Source organism: Lissotriton vulgaris, chromosome 10, assembly GCF_964263255.1.
Source record: "Lissotriton vulgaris chromosome 10, aLisVul1.2, whole genome shotgun sequence".
Lineage (NCBI taxonomy): Eukaryota > Metazoa > Chordata > Amphibia > Caudata > Salamandridae > Lissotriton > Lissotriton vulgaris.
Window position 1 is genome coordinate 28,508,245 of NC_141698.1, and position 25,668 is coordinate 28,533,912.

A 25,668-nucleotide genomic window follows, 5' to 3' on the forward strand; every position below is an offset into this window, starting at 1 on the left:
TCTCAGCGGATATGAAGACAGAGCCAGGAACTGGAAGTAACCAGTGGTCTAAGAGCTCAGTTTATTTTCCTGGTATTTGCCCACCTTGAGCTTCCCTTAGCCTTTCAGCAGCAAATATGAGGCTTTTCGGGGACGAAGGTGGGATAAGCATGTCATCCCGGTGGCATCAGCTCCAGGACATCCTAAACCATGGGTACTCGAAAACATTTTCCCAGGGGCCACAAAGTTTGGCTTGTGATGTGACAGAGGGCCGCATTGATGCCAGCAGGCTGGTGGTTTGTAAATGTAAATGTGTTAATGTATATATGTATTATATAGCGCACGTATCACCCGAAGGCATCAAGGCGCTTGCCTTTGGAACCCGTCCTGGCTTTTTCCCTGTGAGATAACCCCTACTGGGCATCCCCAAGGTGAAAGCCAGGCATCCCGCAGCGGGTGGGCCGCTGTAGTGGAGATTAAGCAAGCTATTGCCCAGAGTTGCAGCGTGGGGCCCCATGATTAGAGTAGGCACTGAGGCGAGAATTATCGAGTCCGTGGACATTTTTGGGCTCAGGACCCTGCCGCGTCGGGAATTGGACCCTGGTCCCGGGCCAGACCTCTGCATCAGGGTCTGCCGCTCTAATCAGTGAGCCACACTCCTCCTGTTTGGAGGGGGAGGTGGCATGGTGGGTATAGGGAAAGCGAAGCTTATACATTTAGTGGATGAATTGCACAATGTGAAACCAGAAAATATGAGTTTAATCTCAGAATCCTCACTTCACTAAATTGTGTGATCCTAGGCATTTATTTTGCTTTTCCTCCTTTTCCTTGATTATCACATATACGAGGAGCTTGAAATACATGATGTAGGAAGGGGGAGGCTCTAGTTGGCGCAGTGCAACACTAGCGACAAGCAGGGACTCTCTCTTCCTCGTCAGGGCTGAGGGTTACCTTCCAGACAACCTCTGCTTACCCTCTAGGTAGTGTGGCTTAAGCAGTCGTAGGCTAATCTTTGGGGCACATAGGGTTAAACACTTGCAACAGTACACCTTTACAACCAACCCACCACACAACGAGACCAGACTGTATTCTGTAAAAATATATATCTTTATATAGATTTTAAGCAGACTTGTGAATACAGTCAATATACTTTATGAAAATGGTTGCAGGTTACTCAATTCGGGTTACCACAGTTCTTATGCAGTTCTCTTGAGGCCCGTAGGCCGGTGTTACTCAAAGTTCTTGTGGAGCCGGCGGCTTCCAGGGGATCTGTCCCACGTCGCGATGCCTTCCCGGGGTCGCTGATCGTTGCGGCTCTTCAGCCGAGCAGGTCACTGGTCATCCGGGGCAGCGGTGTTCTGTGGCGGCAGGGTCCTTTCCTCGTCGTCCGCTCCGACCCTGGAGGTGGCGGCTGTGCGGTGGTGACAAGTGGCAGTACGGTCCCCAAGTGCAGGACGTACCCAGCCAAGTGCCGGTGCAGCTGTGGGCTCACAGCTGGGCTGTCGGGCAGGCTACCGACCTTGCGGATTCTCGTAGGGCAACTGTCCGTCTTTGCAGGTGAGTGGCTGCTCGTTATGCAGTCACCTCGGGAGCTCGGACCGGACGGGTCCTCCTTTGCTTTGCTCTCGGGCTCCCGGTGCAGTTGCGGTCTCGGTGTTCGGGCCAGCGGCGGCTGGTCCTCACTTTGCTTCCGCTGTTGCTTTGGGCCCCGGTCACGGTGGTCGGGAGGATGTTGATGCCTTAGAGGAGATTCCTCCGTCAGTGCTGCGGCGATGGTCAGCACCCGCAGTCGCTTTCTTCCAAGGGGGTAGCGTCCACTGGTCCTGGGACGCTGGTCAGGGGGCAAGTTCAGTTGCAAGCCCTTGGAGATCTCTTTAGCAGAGTTTGGCACAAGTAGAGCAAAAGTCTTTTCGTAGTCTTTTTGTCTTCCTCTCCTTCAGCAGCAAGGCACCAGACACCGGCAAGAGTCAGCACCCTTCCTTGTCTCTCACGGTCCTTCTCGTAGGGCAGAGTCCTTCTGTGGCCCAAACCGGATCTAATTTTCAAGGAGCAGGGCTCCTTCTTTTATAGGCCAATTCTTTTGTTCTCGCAGGCCAGGGGGGCCTTTGCATAGCCACTCTCAGTTCTGGAGTACCCCCGCGGGTGTACTCCGGCTTCTGCTTTCAGTGTGAGGGGCAGGCGCATCAGACGCCCCACAGGAGGTGGAGCCAGCATTGTCCGGACAGGGGTGGCCAGAGTACCTTGTTGATGGGGGCTTCGCCCTTCCTGGGCCAGGTGCCGGCAGAGTCATCCGCCGCTCCCCAGGAGGGTGGAGCCAGCATTGTGGTGGCCGAGCACAGTGACAGTTCGAGTCAAGAGGCACTCCTACCTCCCACTAAGGTGTAATCTGCGCATTCACCACCTGTCATCCCTCCAGCCCTGTCACTCACACATCCCAGACAGTCAGATACACATACCAGCAGAGGCGGCTGAAATGGTTAAGCAAGCAAAGGCTAACTTTCTAAAAGTAGCATTTGCAAACCCAGGATATTAAAATAAACTTGACTACAAGAAATATCTTATCATCCTGAGTTCAGGCATACTAAACATGACTCGCTACCATGCTCCTTGAGCCTGCGGGGATTATAGGGTGTAATAATCCTCGCAGCTCAGTCTGGCCTAATGGAGCAGGTAGCCTTCAATAGTGAAATACGGTCTTCGTTGTAAGTCACTACTAGGACATGCCCCGCACATCAGAGCTTGTCCTACCTTGCACCTACAACGCACCCTGCCCGCAGGCCTACCATAGGGGTGACTAATAAAAAGTCAAGGGAAGGGTCGGTGCTGGCAAGTGGGGACACTTGCCCAGCTAGCGTGACAGTACGAGACCGCACGCGGGTTCTGCGGTCGCAGTTCCCAGACACATCTTTACGGCTGCTTCGGTGGGTGGCGCAACCAGCGCTGCAGGCCCACCAGCAGTATTGGCATCTACAAGCCCCGGCACTCTCTTGTGCGTTTTACTAGGGACTAACAGTAAATCCAATGCACCAATCAGGGATACCAATCGTATGTACAATTTACAGTAGGGAGCACTTGCACTGCGGCACGGATCAGCCGTGGCGCAGTGCCCTGAGTATCGGAAAACCAGCAAAACATCGGAGGCACATCAGCAAAAAGTGGAAGGGAGACTCACGCCAAGGTGCCAGGTCTAGCATGTGTCCCCTCCAGCTGAAATGTGGGGGGAACTACCCTTCCCCAGGGAGTTCCACATCACTAAGGCGGAAAAATCTGGACAGACCGTCAGCGTTGGCGTGATCGGTGCCAGGGCGGTGTTCCACCGTAAAGTCCATACTCTGTAGAGAAATGGACCACCTCAACAGTTTCGGGTTCTCACCCCTCATTTGCATCAACCATCTGAGGGGCCTGTGGTCCGTCTGAACTCGGAAGTGAGACCCAAACAAGTAGGGTCTTAGCTTCTTCAGCGCCCAGACCACAGCAAATGCTTCTCGCTCTATTGCACTCCACCTACTTTCCCGTGGAAGTAACCTCCGACTTATGAAGGCTACGGGTTGGTCAAAGCCCTCCTCAGTCATCTGTGAAAGAACAGCCCCTACACCATGCTCTGAAGCGTCTGTCTGCACAATGAACTCCTTGGAGAAATCGGGGGCCAGGAGCACGGGCGCCGTGCACATGGCAGTCTTCAGGGTGTCGAAAGCCTTCTGACAGGTGTCAGTCCAAATCACATTCCTGGGCTGCTTTTTCGAAGTCAGCTCCGTCAAGGGGGTCACGATCGTGCCATAGCCCTTGACAAACCTCCTGTAATACCCAGTGAGCCCCAGGAAGGCTCTCACTGCAGTCTGGGTCTTGGGGGGTTCCCAAGCCAGGATGGTTTCGATTTTGGGCTGCAAGGGGGCTACCTTGCCACTCCCAACTTGGTGTCCCAAGTACACCACTGAACCCTGCCCAATCTGGCACTTGCTTGCCTTGATTGTGAGGCCTGCTCTGCGCAGGGCCATCAACACTTCCCAGAGGTGTCGCAGGTGTTCGGGCCAGGTGCCGCTGAACACCGCGATGTCATCCAGGTAGGCGGCACTGAACTCGTCCAGTCCAGCCAACACCTGGTTGACCAATCTCTGAAAGGTGGCAGGGGCATTCTTCATTCCAAATGGCATAACCCGGAACTGGAAATGCCCATCTGGTGTAGAGAATGCCGACCTCTCCTTTGCCCCATCGGTCAAGGCGATCTGGCAGTACCCAGACGTCAAATCAAACGTGCTGAGAAACCGGGCAGCCCCTAGCCGATCAATGAGCTCGTCAGCTCTGGGGATGGGGTGCGCGTCAGTCTTCGTGACTGAATTGAGTCCTCTGTAGTCCACACAGAACCGGAGTTCGGGTGTGGCTCCCGGCGCAGCAGCCTTCGGAACCAAGACCACGGGGCTGGACCAAGGACTGCTGGAAGACTCAACCACCCCGAGGGCAAGCATCTTGGAGACCTCCTCCTTGATGCAGGCCCGTACCCTGTCAGTTACCCGGTAGGCCTTATGCTTCACCGGTAAGCTGTCTCCAGTGTCCACATCATGGACGCACCAATCTGTGACACTCGGAACCAGGGAGAACAGGTCTGGAAACTGCCCCAGCAACTGGCGGCAGTCCTCCTGTTGTTCGGCGGTCAGGGCGGGTGAGAGGTTAACTCCATCCACTGACCCATCCTTCTCACAGGCCACCAAGAGGTCAGGAAGAGGCTCCAACTCCTCCTCCATTCCGTCATCGGTTGCCAACAACATGCCCACTTCGGACCTTCGCAAGTGGGGCTTGAGGCGGTTGACATGTAGGACCCGCAAAGGGTTCCTGGGCGTCTTCATGTCCACCAAGTATGTCACGGGGCTCTTGCGCTCCACAACCTCAAATGGTCCTGTCCACTTATCTTGAAGGGCACAGGGCTCCACTGGGGCCAGGACATACACCTCCTGTCCAGGCTGAAGCTCGACCAGAGTGGCATTCTGATCGTACCACCGCTTCATCTCCTCCTGGCTCGCTTCCAGATTTGCCTCGGCACGTTGTCTGAAGCGTCTGGTTTGGTTTCTGAAGGCCAGCATGTAGCTATATACATTCTGGGGAGGTTTCCTGGGAGATTGCTCCCAGCCTTCCTTTACCAAACTCAGTGGTCCTCTCACGGGGTGGCCGTACAGCAGTTCAAAGGGGCTGAACCCTAGGGACTTCTGTGGTACCTCGCGATATGCAAAAAGCAGGCATGGCAAGAGGACGTCCCACTTACGCCTCATCGGACCTTCCAGGCCCATGATCATGCCTTTGAGGGTTCGGTTGAATCTTTCAACCAACCCGTTACCTTGGGGATGGTAGGGTGTGGTGAACTTGTACGTTACGCCACACTCCTGCCAAAGGGACTTCATATATTTCGATATGAAATTGGTCCCCCTGTCGCTCACCACCTCTAGAGGGAATCCTACTCGTGAGAAAATTCCCATCAGTGCACGCCCCACCACGGGAGCCGTCACTGTCCTCAGAGGGATGGCTTCAGGGTACCGGGTGGCATGGTCCACCAAGACCAGGATGAACCTGTTGCCTATGGCTGTCTTGGGGTCCAGAGGCCCAACGATGTCAATACCCACTCGCTGGAATGGCGTACCGACCACAGGGAAGGGTTGGAGGGGAGCCTTGTTCTTCCCTCCCGTCTTCCCACTTGCCTGGCAAGTTGGACAGGTTCTGCAATACGCATCGGAACTCTTGTGCATTTGGGGCCAGTAAAAGTGGGTGACAAGCCTGTCATAGGTCTTGTCCATCCCCAAATGTCCTGCTAAAGGCACATCATGAGCCAGACCCAGTAGGAAGGCTCTGAACTTCTGGGGTACCACCAGCACACGGGCTGACCCAGGTTCAGCAGCCTTAGGCTCCGAATACAGGAGGTCGTTCTCCCAGTACACGTAATGTGTTTTGGCCTGAACACCATTGGCCTGGTCTGCAGCCTGCTGCCGCATACCCATGAGAGAAGGGCATTCTTTCTGCTCCCTGCAGAATTCCTCCCTGGAGGGTCCTCCTTCTTGCTGCCAATGGGTCAGCTCAGGCAGGTCCCCCAGTTCGGCGATCTGTTCCCCTGTAGGCTCCAGGGCATCCCCCTCAAGGTCTGCCTCCTCCTGGACCGTAGGAACTTCAGGGGCCGGTTTCCCGCGCCCCCTGCGCCTTCTCCCTAAGGCCGGTTCCTGGGCCTCTCCATCAGGCCCCAGGACCTCTCGATCACCCTTACTGGCTGCCATCGACCGGGTGGTCACGCACGCCCAGTCAGGCAGACCCACCATCCGCAGGTGAGTCGTTTTCTCCACCTTTTCCCAAGGGGAGTGCTCCAAGTCGTTCCCTAGCAAACAGTCAACAGGCATGGTTTTTCTCACACAGACCTGCAGAGTACCAGAGACCCCCCCCCACTCGAAGGGAACTTGAGCCATCGGACACTGACTCTCAGAATTATCAGCGTTGATAACCCTACAGTAGCCATGGGGTACAACCTGCTCTTGAGACACCAGGTGCTGCCTCACTGCAGTCACACTGGCTCCTGTGTCTCTAAGAGCCTCGGCTTCCTTACCATTGATGATCACCACCTGCCCATATTTCTTAGTGTTAGAGGGCAGGTAGTTCGTAGGGATCATCTCGCTGTCTCCTAACGAGACCAGGGTCATGTGAACGGGATCTCCACCCCCCGGGACCATCATTTCTTCTCCCAGGTGAACGCTAGTCACTTGTCGGGGCGGAGCACCAGTGGGTGCGGGTTTTCCAAATAGGCGACACTTGGGGTCACTGGATATGTTCCCAGGCTCGCCACATTTGAAACAATTGAAGGGCCCCTTTGGAACAGGTTTACCTGTCGGGGCCCCATTCTGCTTCGGGGGTGGGGGAGGCTGAGAACCCTGCTGCGGATTCCCTTGGGGACTACTTTGGGGGCCTTTTTGGAACCCTTTCTGTTTTCCCCCCTTGTCCCCCCCACTCTTCTGCTGGGGACCCTGCCCACTCTTGGCGGAATCTCCCACGGGACCCTTGTGGACCCTGGTGCTGAGCCAGCGGTCCGCCTCCTCAGCAAGCTTCCTCGGGTTGGACAGCTTGCTATCGATCAGGTGTTGGCGTAACTCAGGAAAACAGTGATCAGACAAGTGCTCCCATGCAATTAAATCAAAGAGACCTTGAAAATCATTAACTTTGTTACCTTTCACCCAACCATCCAGTGCTCTGCAAAAGTAAGTCACATACTCCACATACGTATTCCCAGGCCGCTTAGTACATCCCCTAAACTTCTGTCTATACATTTCAGGGGTAAGCCCGTACCTGTTTAATAAAGCTTCTTTCATGTGGGCATAGGATCTCTGATTCTCAACGGGCAAATCTAGCAAGGTATCTCTCCCCTCGCTAAGAAACCTTCCCCACAACCCCGCTCCCCAATCCTTGTCAGGGACCCGGTGGGAGGACATGGCTACCTCGTATGCCCTAAACCACTGTCCTATGTCATCCCCCTTAAAGAACTCCTTAACTACGTCCTTCGGGATGTGCACTCTTGACTCTACCTGCACTGGCGATGTGCTGCCACCAGAGGGAGGACGATCCAAGCCTCTCTCCTTGAGACTTATCTCCCTCATTTTCACTTCGTAATCCATCTGGTGCTTTCGCTCTTCCAGCGCCATTCTTTTGGTTTCAAGCTCCAGCTGGATTTTCATTTCTGCCAACTTCCTCTCGTGATTCCGGGTTTCCTTCCTGTCCGCCAGCTCCTCTGGCGACAGGCCTTTACCCAAGCTGTGCTCGCTGTCTTGCCTTTCTAGATCGATCAGATCCCCAAGCGCATTTTGCTCCTCCGTCGTATTCTGCTCGGCGAGGACGTCTTGCTCTTCCGGGGTCTTTCTGGACTCCACCCAGGCTTTCAGGGCCTTGTAGAGCTCCGGCTTGTTTTTGCAACCAGCGTGCGGAACCTTTAGTTTCCTACAGAAAAACTTCAGCTCCATCTTTGAGTATTTGTCCAGCTTTGCGGCATCCCACTCTATCTCCAACACCTCGGAGGTCGTGGACTCCGCTCCATCCAAGCTCTTTGTGCCCGGCATGGTTTTTGCGCTCGGAATCTTCTTTCGGCAAAATTCAAAAATCAAAGTCTGTGGCTTAGTAACTGGACCGTAATCCTTGTGTAGTGGTCAGAAGCTCAGGTATAGATATCGCAAGTGTAAATACGAAATCCTCACCGCTGCGTCCAATGTAGGAAGGGGGAGGCTCTAGTTGGCGCAGTGCAACACTAGCGACAAGCAGGGACTCTCTCTTCCTCGTCAGGGCTGAGGGTTACCTTCCAGACAACCTCTGCTTACCCTCTAGGTAGTGTGGCTTAAGCAGTCGTAGGCTAATCTTTGGGGCACATAGGGTTAAACACTTGCAACAGTACACCTTTACAACCAACCCACCACACAACGAGACCAGACTGTATTCTGTAAAAATATATATCTTTATATAGATTTTAAGCAGACTTGTGAATACAGTCAATATACTTTATGAAAACGGTTGCAGGTTACTCAATTCGGGTTACCACAGTTCTTATGCAGTTCTCTTGAGGCCCGTAGGCCGGTGTTACTCAAAGTTCTTGTGGAGCCGGCGGCTTCCAGGGGATCTGTCCCACGTCGCGTTGCCTTCCCGGGGTCGCTGATCGTTGCGGCTCTTCAGCCGAGCAGGTCACTGGTCATCCGGGGCAGCGGTGTTCTGTGGCGGCAGGGTCCTTTCCTCGTCGTCCGCTCCGACCCTGGAGGTGGCGGCTGTGCGGTGGTGACAAGTGGCAGTTCGGTCCCCAAGTGCAGGACGTACCCAGCCAAGTGCCGGTGCAGCTGTGGGCTCACAGCTGGGCTGTCGGGCAGGCTACCGACCTTGCGGATTCTCGTAGGGCAACTGCCCGTCTTTGCAGGTGAGTGGCTGCTCGTTATGCAGTCACCTCGGGAGCTCGGACCGGACGGGTCCTCCTTTGCTTTGCTCTCGGGCTCCCGGTGCAGTTGCGGTCACGGTGTTCGGGCCAGCGGCGGCTGGTCCTCACTTTGCTTCCGCTGTTGCTTTGGGCCCCGGTCACGGTGGTCGGGAGGATGTTGATGCCTTAGAGGAGATTCCTCCGTCAGTGCTGCGGCGATGGTCAGCACCCGCAGTCGCTTTCTTCCAAGGGGGTAGCGTCCACTGGTCCTGGGACGCTGGTCAGGGGGCAAGTTCAGTTGCAAGCCCTTGGAGATCTCTTTAGCAGAGTTTGGCACAAGTAGAGCAAAAGTCTTTTCGTAGTCTTTTTGTCTTCCTCTCCTTCAGCAGCAAGGCACCAGACACCGGCAAGAGTCAGCACCCTTCCTTGTCTCACGGTCCTTCTCGTAGGGCAGAGTCCTTCTGTGGCCCAAACCGGATCTAATTTTCAAGGAGCAGGGCTCCTTCTTTTATAGGCCAATTCTTTTGTTCTCGCAGGTCAGGGGGGCCTTTGCATAGCCACTCTCAGTTCTGGAGTACCCCCGCGGGTGTACTCCGGCTTCTGCTTTCAGTGTGAGGGGCAGGCGCATCAGACGCCCCACAGGAGGTGGAGCCAGCATTGTCCGGACAGGGGTGGCCAGAGTACCTTGTTGATGGGGGCTTCGCCCTTCCTGGGCCAGGTGCCGGCAGAGTCATCCGCCGCTCCCCAGGAGGGTGGAGCCAGCATTGTGGTGGCCGAGCACAGTGACAGTTCGAGTCAAGAGGCACTCCTACCTCCCACTAAGGTGTAATCTGTGCATTCACCACCTGTCATCCCTCCAGCCCTGTCACTCACACATCCCAGACAGTCAGATACACATACCAGCAGAGGCGGCTGAAATAGTTAAGCAAGCAAAGGCTAACTTTCTAAAAGTAGCATTTGCAAACCCAGGATATTAAAATAAACTTGACTACAAGAAATATCTTATCATCCTGAGTTCAGGCATACTAAACATGACTCGCTACCATGCTCCTTGAGCCTGCGGGGATTATAGGGTGTAATAATCCTCGCAGCTCAGTCTGGCCTAATGGAGCAGGTAGCCTTCAATAGTGAAATACGGTCTTCGTTGTAAGTCACTACTAGGACATGCCCCGCACATCAGAGCTTGTCCTACCTTGCACCTACAACGCACCCTGCCTGCAGGCCTACCATAGGGGTGACTAATATGTAGTCAAGGGAAGGGTCGGTGCTGGCAAGTGGGGACACTTGCCCAGCTAGCGTGACAGTACGAGACCGCACGCGGGTTCTGCGGTCGCAGTTCCCAGACACATCTTTACGGCTGCTTCGGTGGGTGGCGCAACCAGCGCTGCAGGCCCACCAGCAGTATTGGCATCTACAAGCCCCGGCACTCTCTTGTGCGTTTTACTAGGGACTAACAGTAAATCCAATGCACCAATCAGGGATACCAATCGTATGTACAATTTACAGTAGGGAGCACTTGCACTGCGGCACGGATCAGCCGTGGCGCAGTGCCCTGAGTATCGGAAAACCAGCAAAACATCGGAGGCACATCAGCAAAAAGTGGAAGGGAGACTCACGCCAAGGTGCCAGGTCTAACACATGACATCAGGATGTGTGTTGTACAGAACCTTCTCCTGTGTTTGATTTTAATAAAGTATACTATTGTTCATGTATAATAGGAACTCAGGCCAACCTAAGAGTGCACATAACAATTGACTTGCCCCTTACCGCTTAGTTCACTAATGGCATTGTTGTCAGTGCGTGGGGAAGAATAAATGCTTCTAAATTCATATTTGAATACTATCACTTTAAAAAATACTTCTCAATGAACTGATATATTCTGATTTACTAAGGGGAAATGGTTCTACATGTTAATGAAATACACATTCTTTGAATTTTGAGTGACCGGATGATATTTTTACTCTTTTGCTACAAGATGGCTTTGAAAATGAAGGTGTTCCTAAAGTTAAGGTGTGCAGGACACCCTAGTTACTTCCTTTCTTTACCTTCAATTAGCCTTTAAATATAGGCTTGCCTGTTTATTCAACATCTTTTTAAAGTTAGTGCTGAGTTATGTGAACAGCAGCCCAGTGCTGCTGTTGATCAGGGGGCCACATGTAAAAGTCAGAAGGGCCGCATGCGGCCCCCGGGCCGTACTTTGAGCATCACTGCCCTAAACAGTAGTGGTACCCTTAAGAAATAGCTCATCCATGCATTCATTCATTCATATCATTTGGGGTGAAGGAATAAGTGATGCTTTTTCCACAACCCCAGGCATTTTGGTGAATTGATCTTGAGTGTGAGTAAGAGGGGCTGCACACACCTGACATCTGTAAATTATAAGCGTTAGCCCCGGACTCTCCTCTAGGTGGGGCGATACTGAAGGATGTGATCTCTAAGCTAAGGTAGAGTGTCTTCCCTCCCTGGTATTCTGACAGCCGTGCAGAGATCCATGACAAATGTAGCGATCTAGACTTGCCATCCTATTCACACAGAAGGGCAGACACTGCTCTACAGGTGTGGTTGTTATTTCATCATTCTTCATCTGTGCCTCTTATATGGTGTTCTACAAAGATCTGCTACTCGCTCGTTGCAATGACCTTCATGTGGTACTCCCAGATAATCCTCTAAACGTCCACCAACCCCATGGCTTGGTGAACCCTGGTCAGTGATGTAGCACTAATTGTTCTCCAGATTCACGTCCTAGGAAGATGCAGCCGTCATCTTCATGTGGTACTCCCAGATCATCCTCCAGAAGTCCACCACCGTGTGGCTGAGCAGACCCTAGGTCATTATGCAGCACCGCTTGTTGTCTAGGTCCATGCTTCAGGATGATGCAGCCCTGCTCACTTGTGCCACTCACCTTCACGTGGTACCCCCAGATCATCCGCCAGAGGTCCACCACTGTGTGGCTGAGCGGACTCTAGGTTGTGATGTAGCACCGCTTGATTTCTAGACCCATGTCCTACGGAGACGTAGCCCTGCACCCTCGCTGCAGTCACCTTCACGCGGTACTCCCAGATCATCTTTCAAAAGTCCACCACCTCATGGCCAGACAGGCCCTGGTTGGTGATGTAGCACCTCTTGTGTTCTAGACCCATGTCACATGGAGACGCAGCCCTGCTCACTCGCTGCACTCACCTTCACGCGGTACTCCCAGATCATCCTCCAGAAGTCCACCACCGTGTGGCTGAGCGGGCCCTGGGTGGCGATGTAGCACTGCTTGTTGTCCAATCCCTACAGTGGGACAAATCACAGGAGGTTAGCAGAAAGGACAACACTGTCCTACCAGCCAAACACAAGAGAGCCTTTTCCATGGCCGGCCCAATCCAATGGAACTTCCCTCACCCCCACCAATTTAGGGCAATCTCCACCTTTTCCAGATTTAAAGAAGCAATAAAGACCTACTTTTTCTAGATGCTTTTGAATGACTGGCACCAATAAACCTTGGAAAATGTAATGAGCAACATATAAATGTGCCAATTCATTCTTTCACCTTTAGAATGTCAAGTGGAAATCTCGTTCTAAAATTACACTTCTAAATCACTCTTAAAAGAACAGTGATAACTAGTGATCTCTTCTGAAATTATTTGGCTTCTAGGGTTGCCCTGACTGATGGTGTTAACGAGCGAAGGAGGATGTTAGGGGAATGGACAAGTTGGGGGACACCCCTACATTTGGAAGAATCCCATTTATCACCCCCAGTTTAAATATCACTTAGGAGATTATCCCCCTTTGGACAGTTTTGTAAATTCTCACACGTGTGGATGGTCAGCAGGCCAACCCATCTATTTTCGGGGGATTAGTCGGTTGAACCACATTTGTTGAGCAGACTGATCCGCTTTCTGGATCCAGTGTTACCAACCAGCTACCTCGGTCAGATGAGGACACCTCCAGTAATGATGAGACCAATCTTCTCCGATTTGTAGAATTGATCGAGGATCTGGTCTGCTTATGGAGGACCTTCTGGCCAACATCAACACTTCCCATGAACACAACCAGCCATTTCCTGGAAGTTTAAACCCTGTACTCCAGTTGTAAGGACCGACTGCCCAACATCCTCCATTAGAAATCATTAGCTCACAACTCGGAATGGGAGATTACCATGCGGCTGAGAGCAGGTCTGGCCATAGCAGCCATGAACTGCACTGGCTCCCTATTAAGCAACGTGCAGTTTTTAAAGGCCTCTGCATCGCACATAAGGCCATCTATGGTCAAGCCCTGTCCTATATTAAGAACCGGCTGATAAACTACGCCCCTGCGCGAACGCTCCGTTCCTCTGTGGCCTGTCGCTTGGTCGCTCCACGCTTCCATTCTACCCGCAAAGGTGGTAGAGCTTTTTCCATCTTGATACCTCAGCTCTGGAATAACCTACCCGAACACCTGCGCCGGGAACCAGCCCTTCTTCCCTTCAGGAAAAAACTTAAGACTATCTTGTTCTTGGAGGCAACAACCATGAAATAAGTCATCCTCACTAGCTCATACGCACTGTCTGTGGTGAATTTCTCCCCTCGAAGCACGAAGAGACCTGCGCTATATAAAAAGCTCATAACATAACATAACATAGCATTACCTTAATGAAGCTGGCGTTGATGTAGTCATTCTGCCCTTCCTCCAAAACAAGACTGAGAGGAACCCGGGTCTGATCATCTGCGAAGAGAGAGAAAGAGCTTGCATGAGGTGGGAACAAAGAGGGCATGATGTAGAGGGTTGGCACAGGAGGGATCGGCAACCAGAAGGTGAACGCCTCATTCACTCATTCATTCACATTTTGTGTAAAGTTCTGCATCACATTAAATGGTCTAGCCCTCATATCAGCGAGCTTTGGTGGGTCAAAGATCGCCACTTCGTTATATTGGGATTAACTGGTAAGTCTGTCCACTCTGGGTCTCCAGATCACCTTAAATGGTAATTGTCCAAGTCCCCAAAACTGGCTCTCCCCTTGTGCCTGTCCCTCAAGTCCATACAGACAGAGGAAAAGTGCAGACCTCCCAAGAAGAATCAAAGAAAGGTAGGACCACAGTCCCTCAATACTACAATGCACAAGTGTCCACTGTTGTGAAGTCTTGCTTAACTCGGATAATTGAGAATAAATGTACAAAAACCCTCACACATAAATCTAGAGATGCGTTCAAGAATTAAATAGTGTTATGACTTCACTTAAGGGTCAGTCAGTATGTAATGTGGCCCCAAGATATTACAAAAATACAAAGGGTCAATGTAGGAGGTTGGCGCCCCAGCAGCTCTCCGGATTGCATCATTGTGGACAGTGGAGATAGCCCTGAACCAAGGACTGACCACTCTGCAGTCATGACTTAAATTTGCTCTGGACACGTACTAGGGCCCGCTTAGTGAGTACATGGCAAATATGTGGAAAAACACATTTTAAAAACCCTCTATCTATGTTGAGTCAAGGGGTTGAGACGCGTATCTCGCTAAACCAGTGTTCGAGGCACCGTGGAGCCTTTAGAGAATCCCCCATCCATATCTTCTATGGCCTCTTATTTCAAAAGGGGAAAAAGCCAAAAAGGGCCCAAGGTGGACTTGTCAACAGTCGGACTAAAGCTCAAAGTGCTCCACCCAGGACATTACAACCCTGTGCAGACCCTTGAGGGTCCAGTCTCTTGGAGGCCCAGAAGAAGGCTCTCGTCGGCCCACATGAGAACAGATCAAACCAGACAAACGTCAAAAGATCAGAATTTAAGGGAAACAGGGTCCCTTACCAGTTCATGGCCTAACGTATTGAACTGAATTGTATTCCATTTAGTGTAAGATCTGCATAGCCCTTACCACCCACATGTAGGTTGCTGAAACATTTGCCTGCACGGATAGCACGCTACACAATGTAGGGTTAGTTGTTGGCAGTGTGCGGCCTTTGTTTTGAGCCTACGCACAAAGTGTGTTCATGTTATGCATGATGACCTCAGGGAACATTAGTGTTTTTTCATTTAATGCAACACACTGCATGACAACTTCCATCTTATTGTGTGTAATATCCGTTCCCCTCCCAAAGCACTCCGCTGTACTCCGGCGGCCATTTTGTACAAATATTTGGAAGGATGTATTGATGGGGTCAATAAGGCTGTCATTGATCTATGGACTGAACGGCAGTGTGCTTTCACTCTGATCATTCTATCCTCGCTGCTTCTCCTTCTCATTAATTTATTTGCATGCAAAGGCCTAACGCAAATAAATATTGAATATCAATTTGGATAGCCATGTCTTTAGATGAATCGCTGTGGAAGGACCATGTTGCATTGTGTTGGGCCTCGTGCAATGAATGTCTTTCATTTTTCTCCAATCAGACTTCAGGAATCCTATTTAGGGACTTTGGGGTGCAGGTTTATGGGTTCTTCTACATTAGAATGTAAGAGGGACATTAAATCCCAAATTTTGGTGCTTCTCTATGTGAAGTGTTCCCTCCTTTGGACTTCTAAAAACGTACATTTAGGAGAAACAAAAGACAACTGAAGAAGTGATGAGGACAACAGAAAGAAAACAGGCCCAAAATGGACTCACAGGTTCATGGAGACACGCCCTGCAAGGCGGGGGAAGGCGCATAGTCAATAGGTAGGAGCACCTCTGACTTACATGGCAGGATGTCCTTGTAGCGGTTCTTCTTGATATTCTCTTTGTTGCCGCCAACCTCTGTGGTGAGGTCATTGTCCTGACGGAAGGCAGCCACCTGGGTCCGGATGTCCTGGAGAAGAAACGGACAGGCTTGTGAGACGCGAGCGTCGTTTATCTGAGGGCGAAGCACTCCAACAGACAACCCGTGTCGCTATACGCATCCATTACTATATCGATTAAGTCTCTACGCGTCACTCCACGCCTTGGCATAGCCAAAAACGTGTCACAATACATTAGGACCTCTACTCCTAAGCCACCATATGATAAGAAACTGCTTCCCACATAACCGACACAGACTCTTACCCATTCCAGCAACACATGCAACAAAATGGAGAAGCCTCACACTCAGAAATGGTAAGTACAGCCAAAGTGCACTGGTGTCTCTTGCACCGCTTCAATTCACTCCACGCTTACGAGCTCCAAGTTTGACACAACATATGTGGAACACGCCTCTAAACTTCATACACAACACCAAAAGTCTTCCTACACAGGGCACATTATAAACCCGCAACACAAACAAGCACAATGAATGGAGTAGGTTCATAAGCGTCCAACCAGAAGCGCAATGGAGCATCGCCGAGGGTAAGAGGCGCTATGCAAAAGCTACCATATAGTGCACTACAATACTAGAGAAGCAGCTTGGAAAACATTATGGTGGAGTGAGAAAGACAAAAACATTAACTAAAACTACTGCTTCTTATGAATAATTCAGTCAATTGTTTTGCATTATTAAGGCTGTAACCTTTAATAACTATTAGAACATTAAAATGTTGGGAGCTCCATTGAAAACAATGGCGTGCTCCGGACTTATAATGGCTGGTATAAGCCTGGAGCTCCAACATTCCAATGTTTCTTTGTTCACAGCTCTGGCTGTGAACAAAGGCTTCAGGGAGCCTGAGGGGATTCCAATCCCCTCAGGCTCCCAAAAGGCTTTGTTTTTTTTGTTAGAACATTCTGTCCTCTAGTGACAGAATGTTCTAATAGCCTTATAGCCCTTCGTAGATGGGCTATACCGCTATTAAAGTCCTCTCCCTTGTTAAAGGCCCCCGCCTTCGGCTCAGGGCCTTTAACGCTGGAGAGGGCCTTTAATAGCCGGTATAGCCCTCTACGGCGGGCTATAAGGCTATAATAAAATACATACCATACGACTTACATATGATTTATTGCATGAGCAGTCTAATAAGTTCACCCCATCTCAAACTTTGCATGCAACATATCCCATGATAGGTTAGGCCACATTTATTTAATACTGCAAATTTCAAATGGTGCATACCCACTAGCTGTACTTTTCCTACATTTGTGGAAACCCCTTTTTTCTGTCCAGGGGTACCAATTATCAGCTACGCTTGGGAACAGTGAGTGTACTCTTAGTGGGGATGACTTCTGTTAGATCAGTGTCTAACTGAAACATTTCCAGTGTCTTCTCTTGTAGCACTTCACAAGCACATAAACTAGAATTAGATATAACACTTATAAATGTAATATATTTTAGACTATTTAGAACCAGTAAAACATGCATACTGTAACTTACTCTAAAAATATTTTTACACACATAGTTAAATATTCGCCTAATTTTTGTGTAATACCCACTGCGATTAACCATTAACCTTGAATTCAGGAGCACCGTGATGCTTGGCATAAAGTTCTTAAATGCCTCCTCTGAGGTGGTATTTATATTCACATATAGGAGTTTGCCCATATGATCCCACAATACCTGGCAAGAAGAATCTAGACCAGAGAAAATGGTATTCCATGGGACTGAATTATTACAAAAGTACTTTTCCCTGTAAAAATCTACATTAATAACTTGTGATGTATTTGATTATACAAAACACTATTTATTGGATTTTCTTAAACATGCATAGTAATCTTCACTCTGGGTATGCAGGCACCTGAAGTGTGCATAATATAACACTTATGACATACATGTTTACATATATTACACAAAATGAAGAAACAAACAACAACAAAAGATATTTGTACTGTGCTGTACAAATTTAGAATTTACAATTTGCCCAGCCACTAGAAACTAGAAACTTTCTTCAGTCTTCCAGTTGCTTGTACATACTATGGCTGTGGTGCTTAATTTGTGCACATCCATATAGGAGGTAGTCTATAACGGGAACACCCACGGAGGGCAAATGCGCCCTCTTTTTCCTGGTGTGTGTCCACAGAATTATATTTTGAGAGGCTTACAAGTTCAGTTGGCTCGGGGTGGGGGGACGGGCCTGGGGGATTGCATGGCGGGTCACAGAGAGAGTATTGATTCCTATGGGCTTCAAGGCCCATAGGAATCAATGGGCAATACCGAATCGGTAAATACCGAATCCTGCAAGGGTGCAGGGGGTGTCACTTTGACACCCTCTAGCACCCCAAGTACAGGCTCCAGAGAGGCCAAATAGTGAATGTGTGGCTCCATTTGCTCCAGTTATCGAACTCCCGGTACAATAAGTGGGGGGACGCCGTCCAGCCGCATGTTACCCCGACTCGAGCCCTGCAATGGAGCACTACGGAAGGTTTGTGAATGCTGCAGTGGGGGAAATAACCCGACTCGGACTCCTGCTGCCCCTCTTGTGCTGCCGCATATCTAGAGAGCCGTGAGGCTACAGACCCGGGCATGACCTTCCCCGAAGCCCCCCTGCGCCCAAAAAGACTCTTATCCTGCAAATCACTGCACCTTTGGGGGCGATCTGGTGGGCGGTTGTCACCTTCTGTGAGGAGACCTGCTCCAGCACGGACAAAGGCCGCTCTGAACCATGCAATACCATGCATGCAACTCTAGGCTCCCGGTGGGGATCTGCCGCTCTGCTAGCTGCTTGTTGAGTGTTGTGGCCAATAGTGAATTAACAGGTGTGGCCCATGGGCATCTGATCTGGCCAGGGGTTAAAGGAGCCACGCAGGTAGCCATTGTATAGCGCAAGGGGGAAAGTGTGCAGTACCACCCTGGCTGGTGTATTGACCTGACACTTGTGGATTCCCCTGGGCCTGACGGACAGAGGGCTATTGGCCCAGTGAGCCGCGTATCGCAACAGAGTTTCCCAGAACAGTTCCTCGTGGTGAGTGACCTGTGACCCTGGTTGCGACTGAAGGGTGCTTACCAGTGCTTCGTCGGGGCGGGGGAGCTACGTGCCATAACCGACAGGCCGCGTGGGGGAGACCACGGCAGGCGGCGGTGAGTAGCTGTTGCTTCCTAACCCTGCATCGTCACCCCTTCCATGGAGATGGTATGGCGACGGGCCGCAGCAGGCGAACTGCAATGCAGGCCAAGCTGGAAAAGTTTGCATGGCAAAAGACTCAGGAGGAAAGACCAGGCAATGTCGTAGCCCATGGTGAGGACTCAGAGCCTACCAGCAAAGACGATTACCACCGTGCGGACCTCTCTTAAGAACCAAATTGACATGTCACCACGGAAGTGACCCTAATGAGGGAAGACATGAGAAAAATGGCTGATCGTGTGAATACTATTGTGAGCACAACTACAGAACTGGTAACTGATACAACTCTCCTTAAAAATCAGGTTACCGACCTGCGCACTTCCTACGAGGTGATGGCCATACAACTCAACGAGTATGAAGGCAGAATGAGACGCAATAATGTCTGAATCCTAGGCATTCCGGAACGGGCAGAGGGGCCAGCTGCCAATCTCTTTGTCGAGGAGCTCATACTGCAGCGTCTCCAGCCAAGAGGCCTGTCCAAGTGCTTTTCCAGTGAGCGAACCCATTGTGTGCTAGGGGGTAGGCCAAAACCGGGCGACCCCCCCATTCGCTTCTTGCCCGAGTATTTAATTATCGTGACCGCGACGTGATCCTGCAAACTGCGAGAGCGGCCCCCCCCATTGACAGTTGAAAATAGTAAAGTATCATTCTTCCCGAACTTCACCTTAAGGGTCCAGAAACAACATTTGAGTTTCCTGAAAGTGAAACAAGCTTCCAGAGACCAAGAGATCAAATATGTCATGTTATTCCCAGCAAAACTCCAAATTGAATCGGATGGTAAATTGTGGTTTTTCACTAGACCTGAGAATGCCTGGGACTGACTTGACGGATGGCGTACAGTTGGCAAGAAATCGCACAAAGTAACACTGATAACCAGAGGTACCAATGAGTGGCGTCAGCAACGATGGTCCCCGCCTCCCTCTGAGTTGGGTTCCCAAAGCCCTACGGGATGGTAATGAACAATTGACCTCTGAAGAGGTCTGAATGGTGCTTTTTTCAGTCTCTCACGGCCTGCTAAGACTAAGTGTTGTATTCTTGTTATGGTTCCTTTTTACAGTTGCCAGATGGTATGTCTTTGATCCTCTGATGTCCGGCGATATCTGGCATTTAGGCCTTTAAGTTGCTTATCCTATGTATTTTGAACTTCACTGAAGTACGTTTCACCCTCGGGGGTGGGGGAGGGGGGGGTTGGGCAGTGGTTAGCTATCTGACCTATTATTGTATGCCCTAGGGAGTGGAGTTGTACACGTTCCCGAAGTTGATAAGGGTGGGTAACAGGCACTCTGCAAGTTGGGGGTGGCGGGTGGTTCCAGGCCCGTTATGCAGGGAGGCAGAGTTGGGGGGGGGGGTTCTTTCTGGGAAGGGGGGGGGGGTTGTTAATTATGTTTCTTTTGTGTTCTATATTGGTACGCTACAATGTTGGGTTCTCCAATCTCACAATTGGTTTTGCTGTTATTAGTACATATAACATCCAATTAAGCTGCTTCTGGCCCTCTACAATACTCTATTCTGTGGCGGAAGGGGCCCCGGTGATCCCCAGACAATCGAGTTCAACTGGCTTTACTCTTTTTCCACTGACTTGTCTTGATGACTCCTGGATTAACACTCAGTTTGTCCACGTGGAATGTTAATGGCCTTGGGGACATTGTATTACAATATATTAAGCGGCATGAGCTCGACATGGTGATGCTGCAGGAGACGCACTTAGTTGGAAACTCCTGTAGGGCCCTGAATAGGAAAGGTTATCGAATGGTGGTTCACTCCGGATTCACCTCGGGCTCCAGGGGGTTGGGATTTTCCTCCAGAAGGGATGCCCTTATATCATCCATAACACCTGGACTGACGCTCAGGGTAGGTACTTAGCATTCACGGGCTCCTGGGAGAGACGCGTCCTTAATGTTGTCTCCGTATATGCCCCCCCCAGGGTTGCGACGTCTTGACGTTACGTGACGTTGGTACCTTACTGTTGGAATTGCCATTGGGAGTGTTAGTGTTGGGAGGAGATTTTAACCTTACACTGAATAGTTCTCAGGACTGTCTCCCGCCCCGGGAGGACCTGCCGAGAGGCTCGCATTTATATGAGTTCGCTAACGCCTTGGGGGTTGTGGACATTTGGAGGTGGTTTAACCTGCTTCACATTTCAATCAGGGGCACATGGTAGCCAATCTCGGATAGACTACATATTCACACACGCCCAGGATATTCACGCCTTCACCAGCTCCAATTGCCTGGCTCGTGGGATCTCCGACCACTCCCCCGTCCTTACGACTTTCGGCATACAATCGGCAAGGCGCCCTCTTACCTTTATTATACAGCCATGGGCGTTAAAAATACCGCATATCAAAGAGGCTCTCCGTAAGGATACTTTATATTATTTTGCCGAAAATGTGGGCTCCATTGACTCAGCAGTGACACTATGGGGAGCTTTTGGAGCAGTCTTAAAGGTCAGGGCATTGTAATTAACGATGGGACACAGGGCTGAACGATCTAAGAGTGTGTCTGAGCTGGAAGCGGATATATCGGATCTGGAGGAGTCGGCTGCGCGAGACCCCAACCACGTAGCTCAGCATAGCCTTCCGATCAAGAGACAGGATTATAGACAGCTTCTTTTGGAGGAGGCCACGATGCGTTGTCTGTCTTCCCGACATACGATCTATGAGCAGGGTGAACGAACAGGCAAGCTCCTGGCATGGCTGGAATGCAAGGAGCTGGCTGCCAGACGGGTGCACACGATAGCCAGCCCAGAAGGTATGCTTCTCACTGACCCTCAACTAATTGCGGACCCCTTTGCGGCCTATTATGAGGAGGTTTACACAAGTTCACAGACATCTCAAGCCCTGATGTCGGCCGATCTCCCAGCCACTATTGATGTGGTCAGCATCTCCCCACAGGACAGGGAGGCCCTAGAGGTGGACATCATGGGGACGGAGATTCAAAAGGCCATACAAGATGTCCGATCCGGAAGGCAATGGGTCCCAATGGACTTCCTGTCGAGCTTTTTAAACCCATGACGACACTATTAGCGCCTCTTTTGCTGAATCTATATATTGAATGTTTTGCGTCGGGACTCCTCCCGGCAGATATCAATACAGCTGCTATAGTAGTCATTTATAAACCAAACAAGCCGGTTGAAGATTGTAAATCATACCGCCCCATCTGCCTCCTGACGGTCGAGGCTAAGATCCTGGCCAAACTCCTGGCAAATCGACTACTCCCTTATATTACCAACTTGGTTCATCTGGATTAGTCCAGATTTATGCCGGGGAGAAACACGGCCCAGAATCTGCGACGGGTGCACGGGGCCCTCAGTAAGATTAATACCATCGACGAAGAAACAATCCTACTATCTTTAGACGCCTCCCTGGCGTTCGATATCATAAAATGGGACTTTCTCATCGCCGTGTTGGCCCGCATGGGGTTCGTACCCAAGTTGATACGCTGGATTAGGCTACTGTACACGCAAACCCACGTGCATGTCGTTGTTAATAATCATCACTTGCCACTTTCATCCTCCGCCAGGGCACAAGACAGAGTTGTCCTTTGTCTCCATTACTCTTCGCCCTAGTCTTGGAGCCACTGGCTGTTTAGGTCCTGGGAGATCCGGGGATACGGGGGCTCAAATGGACAGCAGACCATGAGGACCGCATCTCGTTATACGCTTATGATATTCACCTATATCTGGCCTCTCCAGCGCGATCTCTGCAACGGGTGCTCCATATCTTTCATATTTTTGTTTTTTTGGTGCCCACTCTGGATACAGTATAGACTGGTCCAAGTCCCAGATGTATGTGTTATGGGACTATCCCCCATCTAGTCCTCGGGGATACGAGATACCGGTAGCTCCCCGTGGCTTTCGTTACCTAGGCCTTTTTGTACCCCAGACGTTGATCTCTTTTTTGAACAAAACTTGCTTGGACCTGTTCAACGTCTCAAATCTGATGCCCTACATTCTCTCCCTCTCACTCTCCTGTGACGTGCGTCCCTGTTTAAGATGCTCGCACTTCCGCACTTTCTTTATGGGTTGAAAATCATCCCCAACCCTATCCCAGATTCGTATTTTTCCCAAATCGATGGTGTATTGCGGGGCTTATTGTGGGACGACCGTACGCCGCGGATTGCAATGAACAAGCTCACAAAGGGATGGTATGACGGGGCATAGGATTACCAGATTTACGACTTTACTATCAGGCGTCCCAGCTGACTGCAGTCAATAGATGGGTGTTCGGCCCCCGTGATGAGCCCAATTTCAGAACAGACCATTGGCTCATGGGACAGGGCGGCAATAACAGGGCACTTTACACCAATCCCCATAAACTCAATTTAACCGGCACAGTGTCACCAGAAAATTGGGTTGGCATAAACTTCTGACAAAGGCGACTCCACTTTGGGAGCCTGGTATCCTGGCCCACCTCAGCCAATGCCCGGGGTTTGACAAGTGGGACACAATTGGGATATCCACAGTTGGAGACATGTGGGTGAAAGGGAAACTGGCCACATTTGCTGACCTCCAGACAAAATGCCAATTGGCACCATCCGAGACCTTTAGATACTTACAGATTAGTCATGCTATTGTGTCTGCCTTGCCAAAGGGTGTCCCTTTCCCCCGACTCTTCCCCCCTGGAAGACCACAGGGCCATCTCACTCACTTATAAGAAACTGGTGAATAACCGTGCAGATCCGATGTGGAAATTGAGGGTGGGCTGGTAGAAAGACCTGGGAAGTATAGAGGACGATGACTGACGAGACACACTGGCCTCCCCTAGGGAAGTGGCCATTCCCATGCGTATGCGGCTCCTCCAGCTGAAAATCCTCCATCGGGTCTACTTTGACCCTAAACTCCTGTTTAAACTAGGTAGACGCCCGGGCCCCCTTTTGTCTCCGGTGATGTAATCAAGTGGGTACCTTTGTCCACATATTATGGGAGTGCCCACAAATCCAGTGTTATTGGGAAAAGATTACCCGCCAACTTGAGAGGACATGTGACAAGCCCCTAAAGCTATCATACCAACTTTGCCTACTTAGTATTTGGGGGGCGATTGACCTCTCCCAGGCTGAACAGGCTTGGACCTCGATGGGCTTCACCATTGCGGAGCGCAACATTGCACAGAAATGGGGGGTGGACACGGTCCCGCTCTTGGGTGATTGGGCAAAGGACATGGATCCTGCAATGATTGCAGAGGAGACGTTGTTTAAGGGACGAAGATGCCCCAGGAAATGGGACCGTAAATGGGGAGAATTTAATAAGTACAGAGGGGATATCTGCATCTCCCCTATGGTGGAGCTGCGGAGAGAAAGACGAACACTGACGACCCAGTTGACAGCACAGGTGGTGTCTTACCCTCCTCCCGATTAGCAGATATACTGCCAACAGGCCTCCGTCACTTATTGTACCATGATCTGTATCTTTTCAGATAGCATGTATCTTGTGGTTGGTTGGACATTGAACTGAGGCAGTGAACTGCAATGATCCCAGCTTAATTTATATGTGGATGTAAAAGTGAAAAAACAATGTATTGGAGAAGCTACTATTATTTATTTTAATTTTATTTATGACATTTGTTAAGCGCGCGGCTACCCCCAACGGGGGTGTCCCTGCGCTGAGGACAGCAACGACGTCGAATTCAAGGTTAGCAGCTGGAAAATAGCAATGTCTTCAGTTTACATCTGAACTGCGATTCTGATTCAGTCAGGCGAAGATTTACTGGCAGGGAATTCCAGAGTCTGGAAGTAACCACCGCTAAAGCTCTACCACCTTTTCTAGCTCGATGGAATCGGGAGAGAGCAGGAGACGGAGTTGGTTAGATCTGAGAGCACATGATGAATGGACTAGCTTCAGCCTTCGTCTGAGATACCCCGGACCTTTCCCGTTCAGAGCCCTGAAGGTGAGTAAAAGGGCTTTAAACTGGAATTAGGAGGATATTGGCACCCAGTGAAGGTTCTTCAGGTGAGGGGAGATGGAATGGCGGTAAGGGACCTTGCAGATCAGCCTGGCCGCAGCATTCTGAACGATCTGCAACCGCTGTAGGAGATAGGCTGGGACCCCCACGTAAAGGTTGTTAGTATAGTCCAAGTGTGAGGTAATGAGGGCATGGACTGATGTCTTCATAGAGTCCATTGGCAGGTAGGGGGGAGATCTTTTTTATCATGCGCAGTTTGCCAAAGCAGGCAGAAGTCACTTCATGAATTTGGGTCTTATAGGAGAATTCGTTATCAATTTGAAAGCCCAGATTGCGCGCAACTTTAACAAGGGATAGGAGCGGATTCAGCTCTGACGGTTACCACTATGGTAAAGATGTATGATCTGTACCGATACACTGTTGTTAAAAATAAAATAAAAAGTTTTTTTTTTAAAAAGTGTTTCTGCACTTGGGAATTAATTAACCTGCGTGTGTTTAGGAAACGTGTCCACAGTCGTAAATCTGCATCTGCTGCAGAGTGTGACCAAAAGGGGGTGGTGATGGACGGAGCATCTGAATCAATCAAACACTCACACCCAGTCAAAAGATCTGGGTTTAATCCATCACCGTTCTTTAGCCCACTCTGCCACCCCAGTTCAGACATGGCTATATGCAAATCAGTCTGACACTGTGCCTCATGGGAACAGTCAAGCCCGAACTGCCAAGCCATGCCTTCCCTGGACCAGAAACAAGCTTCCGAGGACCAGTTTCTGGCATTCCAGCCGTCTTCAGCCTGGCATGCTTGAATCCAGTGGCAAAGTGAGCAAGGGACTCACGTCTGAGCATACCCTGCCACACTTATGGCGGCCAAAAGCGGTACAAAAGGGGGTGGTGATGGACGGAGCATCTGAGTCAATCAAACACTGACACCCAGTCAAAAGATCTGGCCATGTCTGAACTGGGTGGCTGAGTGAGCTAAAGAACGGTGATGGATTAAACC

At 50.5% G+C, this 25,668-nt stretch overlaps 1 protein-coding gene across 2 annotated transcripts in view; it reads right to left on the bottom strand.

Moving 5' to 3' along the window:
• Window positions 1-25,668, bottom strand: part of PTPN18 (protein tyrosine phosphatase non-receptor type 18) — a 237,907-nt gene that overhangs the window by 132,737 nt on the left and 79,502 nt on the right. For both annotated transcript variants that reach the window (XM_086940321.1, XM_086940322.1), the window contains exons 2-4: window positions 15,518-15,626; window positions 13,500-13,576; window positions 12,068-12,163 (exon numbers count right to left, since the gene is read on the bottom strand). In XM_086940321.1, the coding sequence (XP_086796447.1) occupies window positions 12,068-12,163; window positions 13,500-13,576; window positions 15,518-15,626 (282 nt within the window). The remainder of the gene's footprint in view (window positions 1-12,067; window positions 12,164-13,499; window positions 13,577-15,517; window positions 15,627-25,668) is intronic.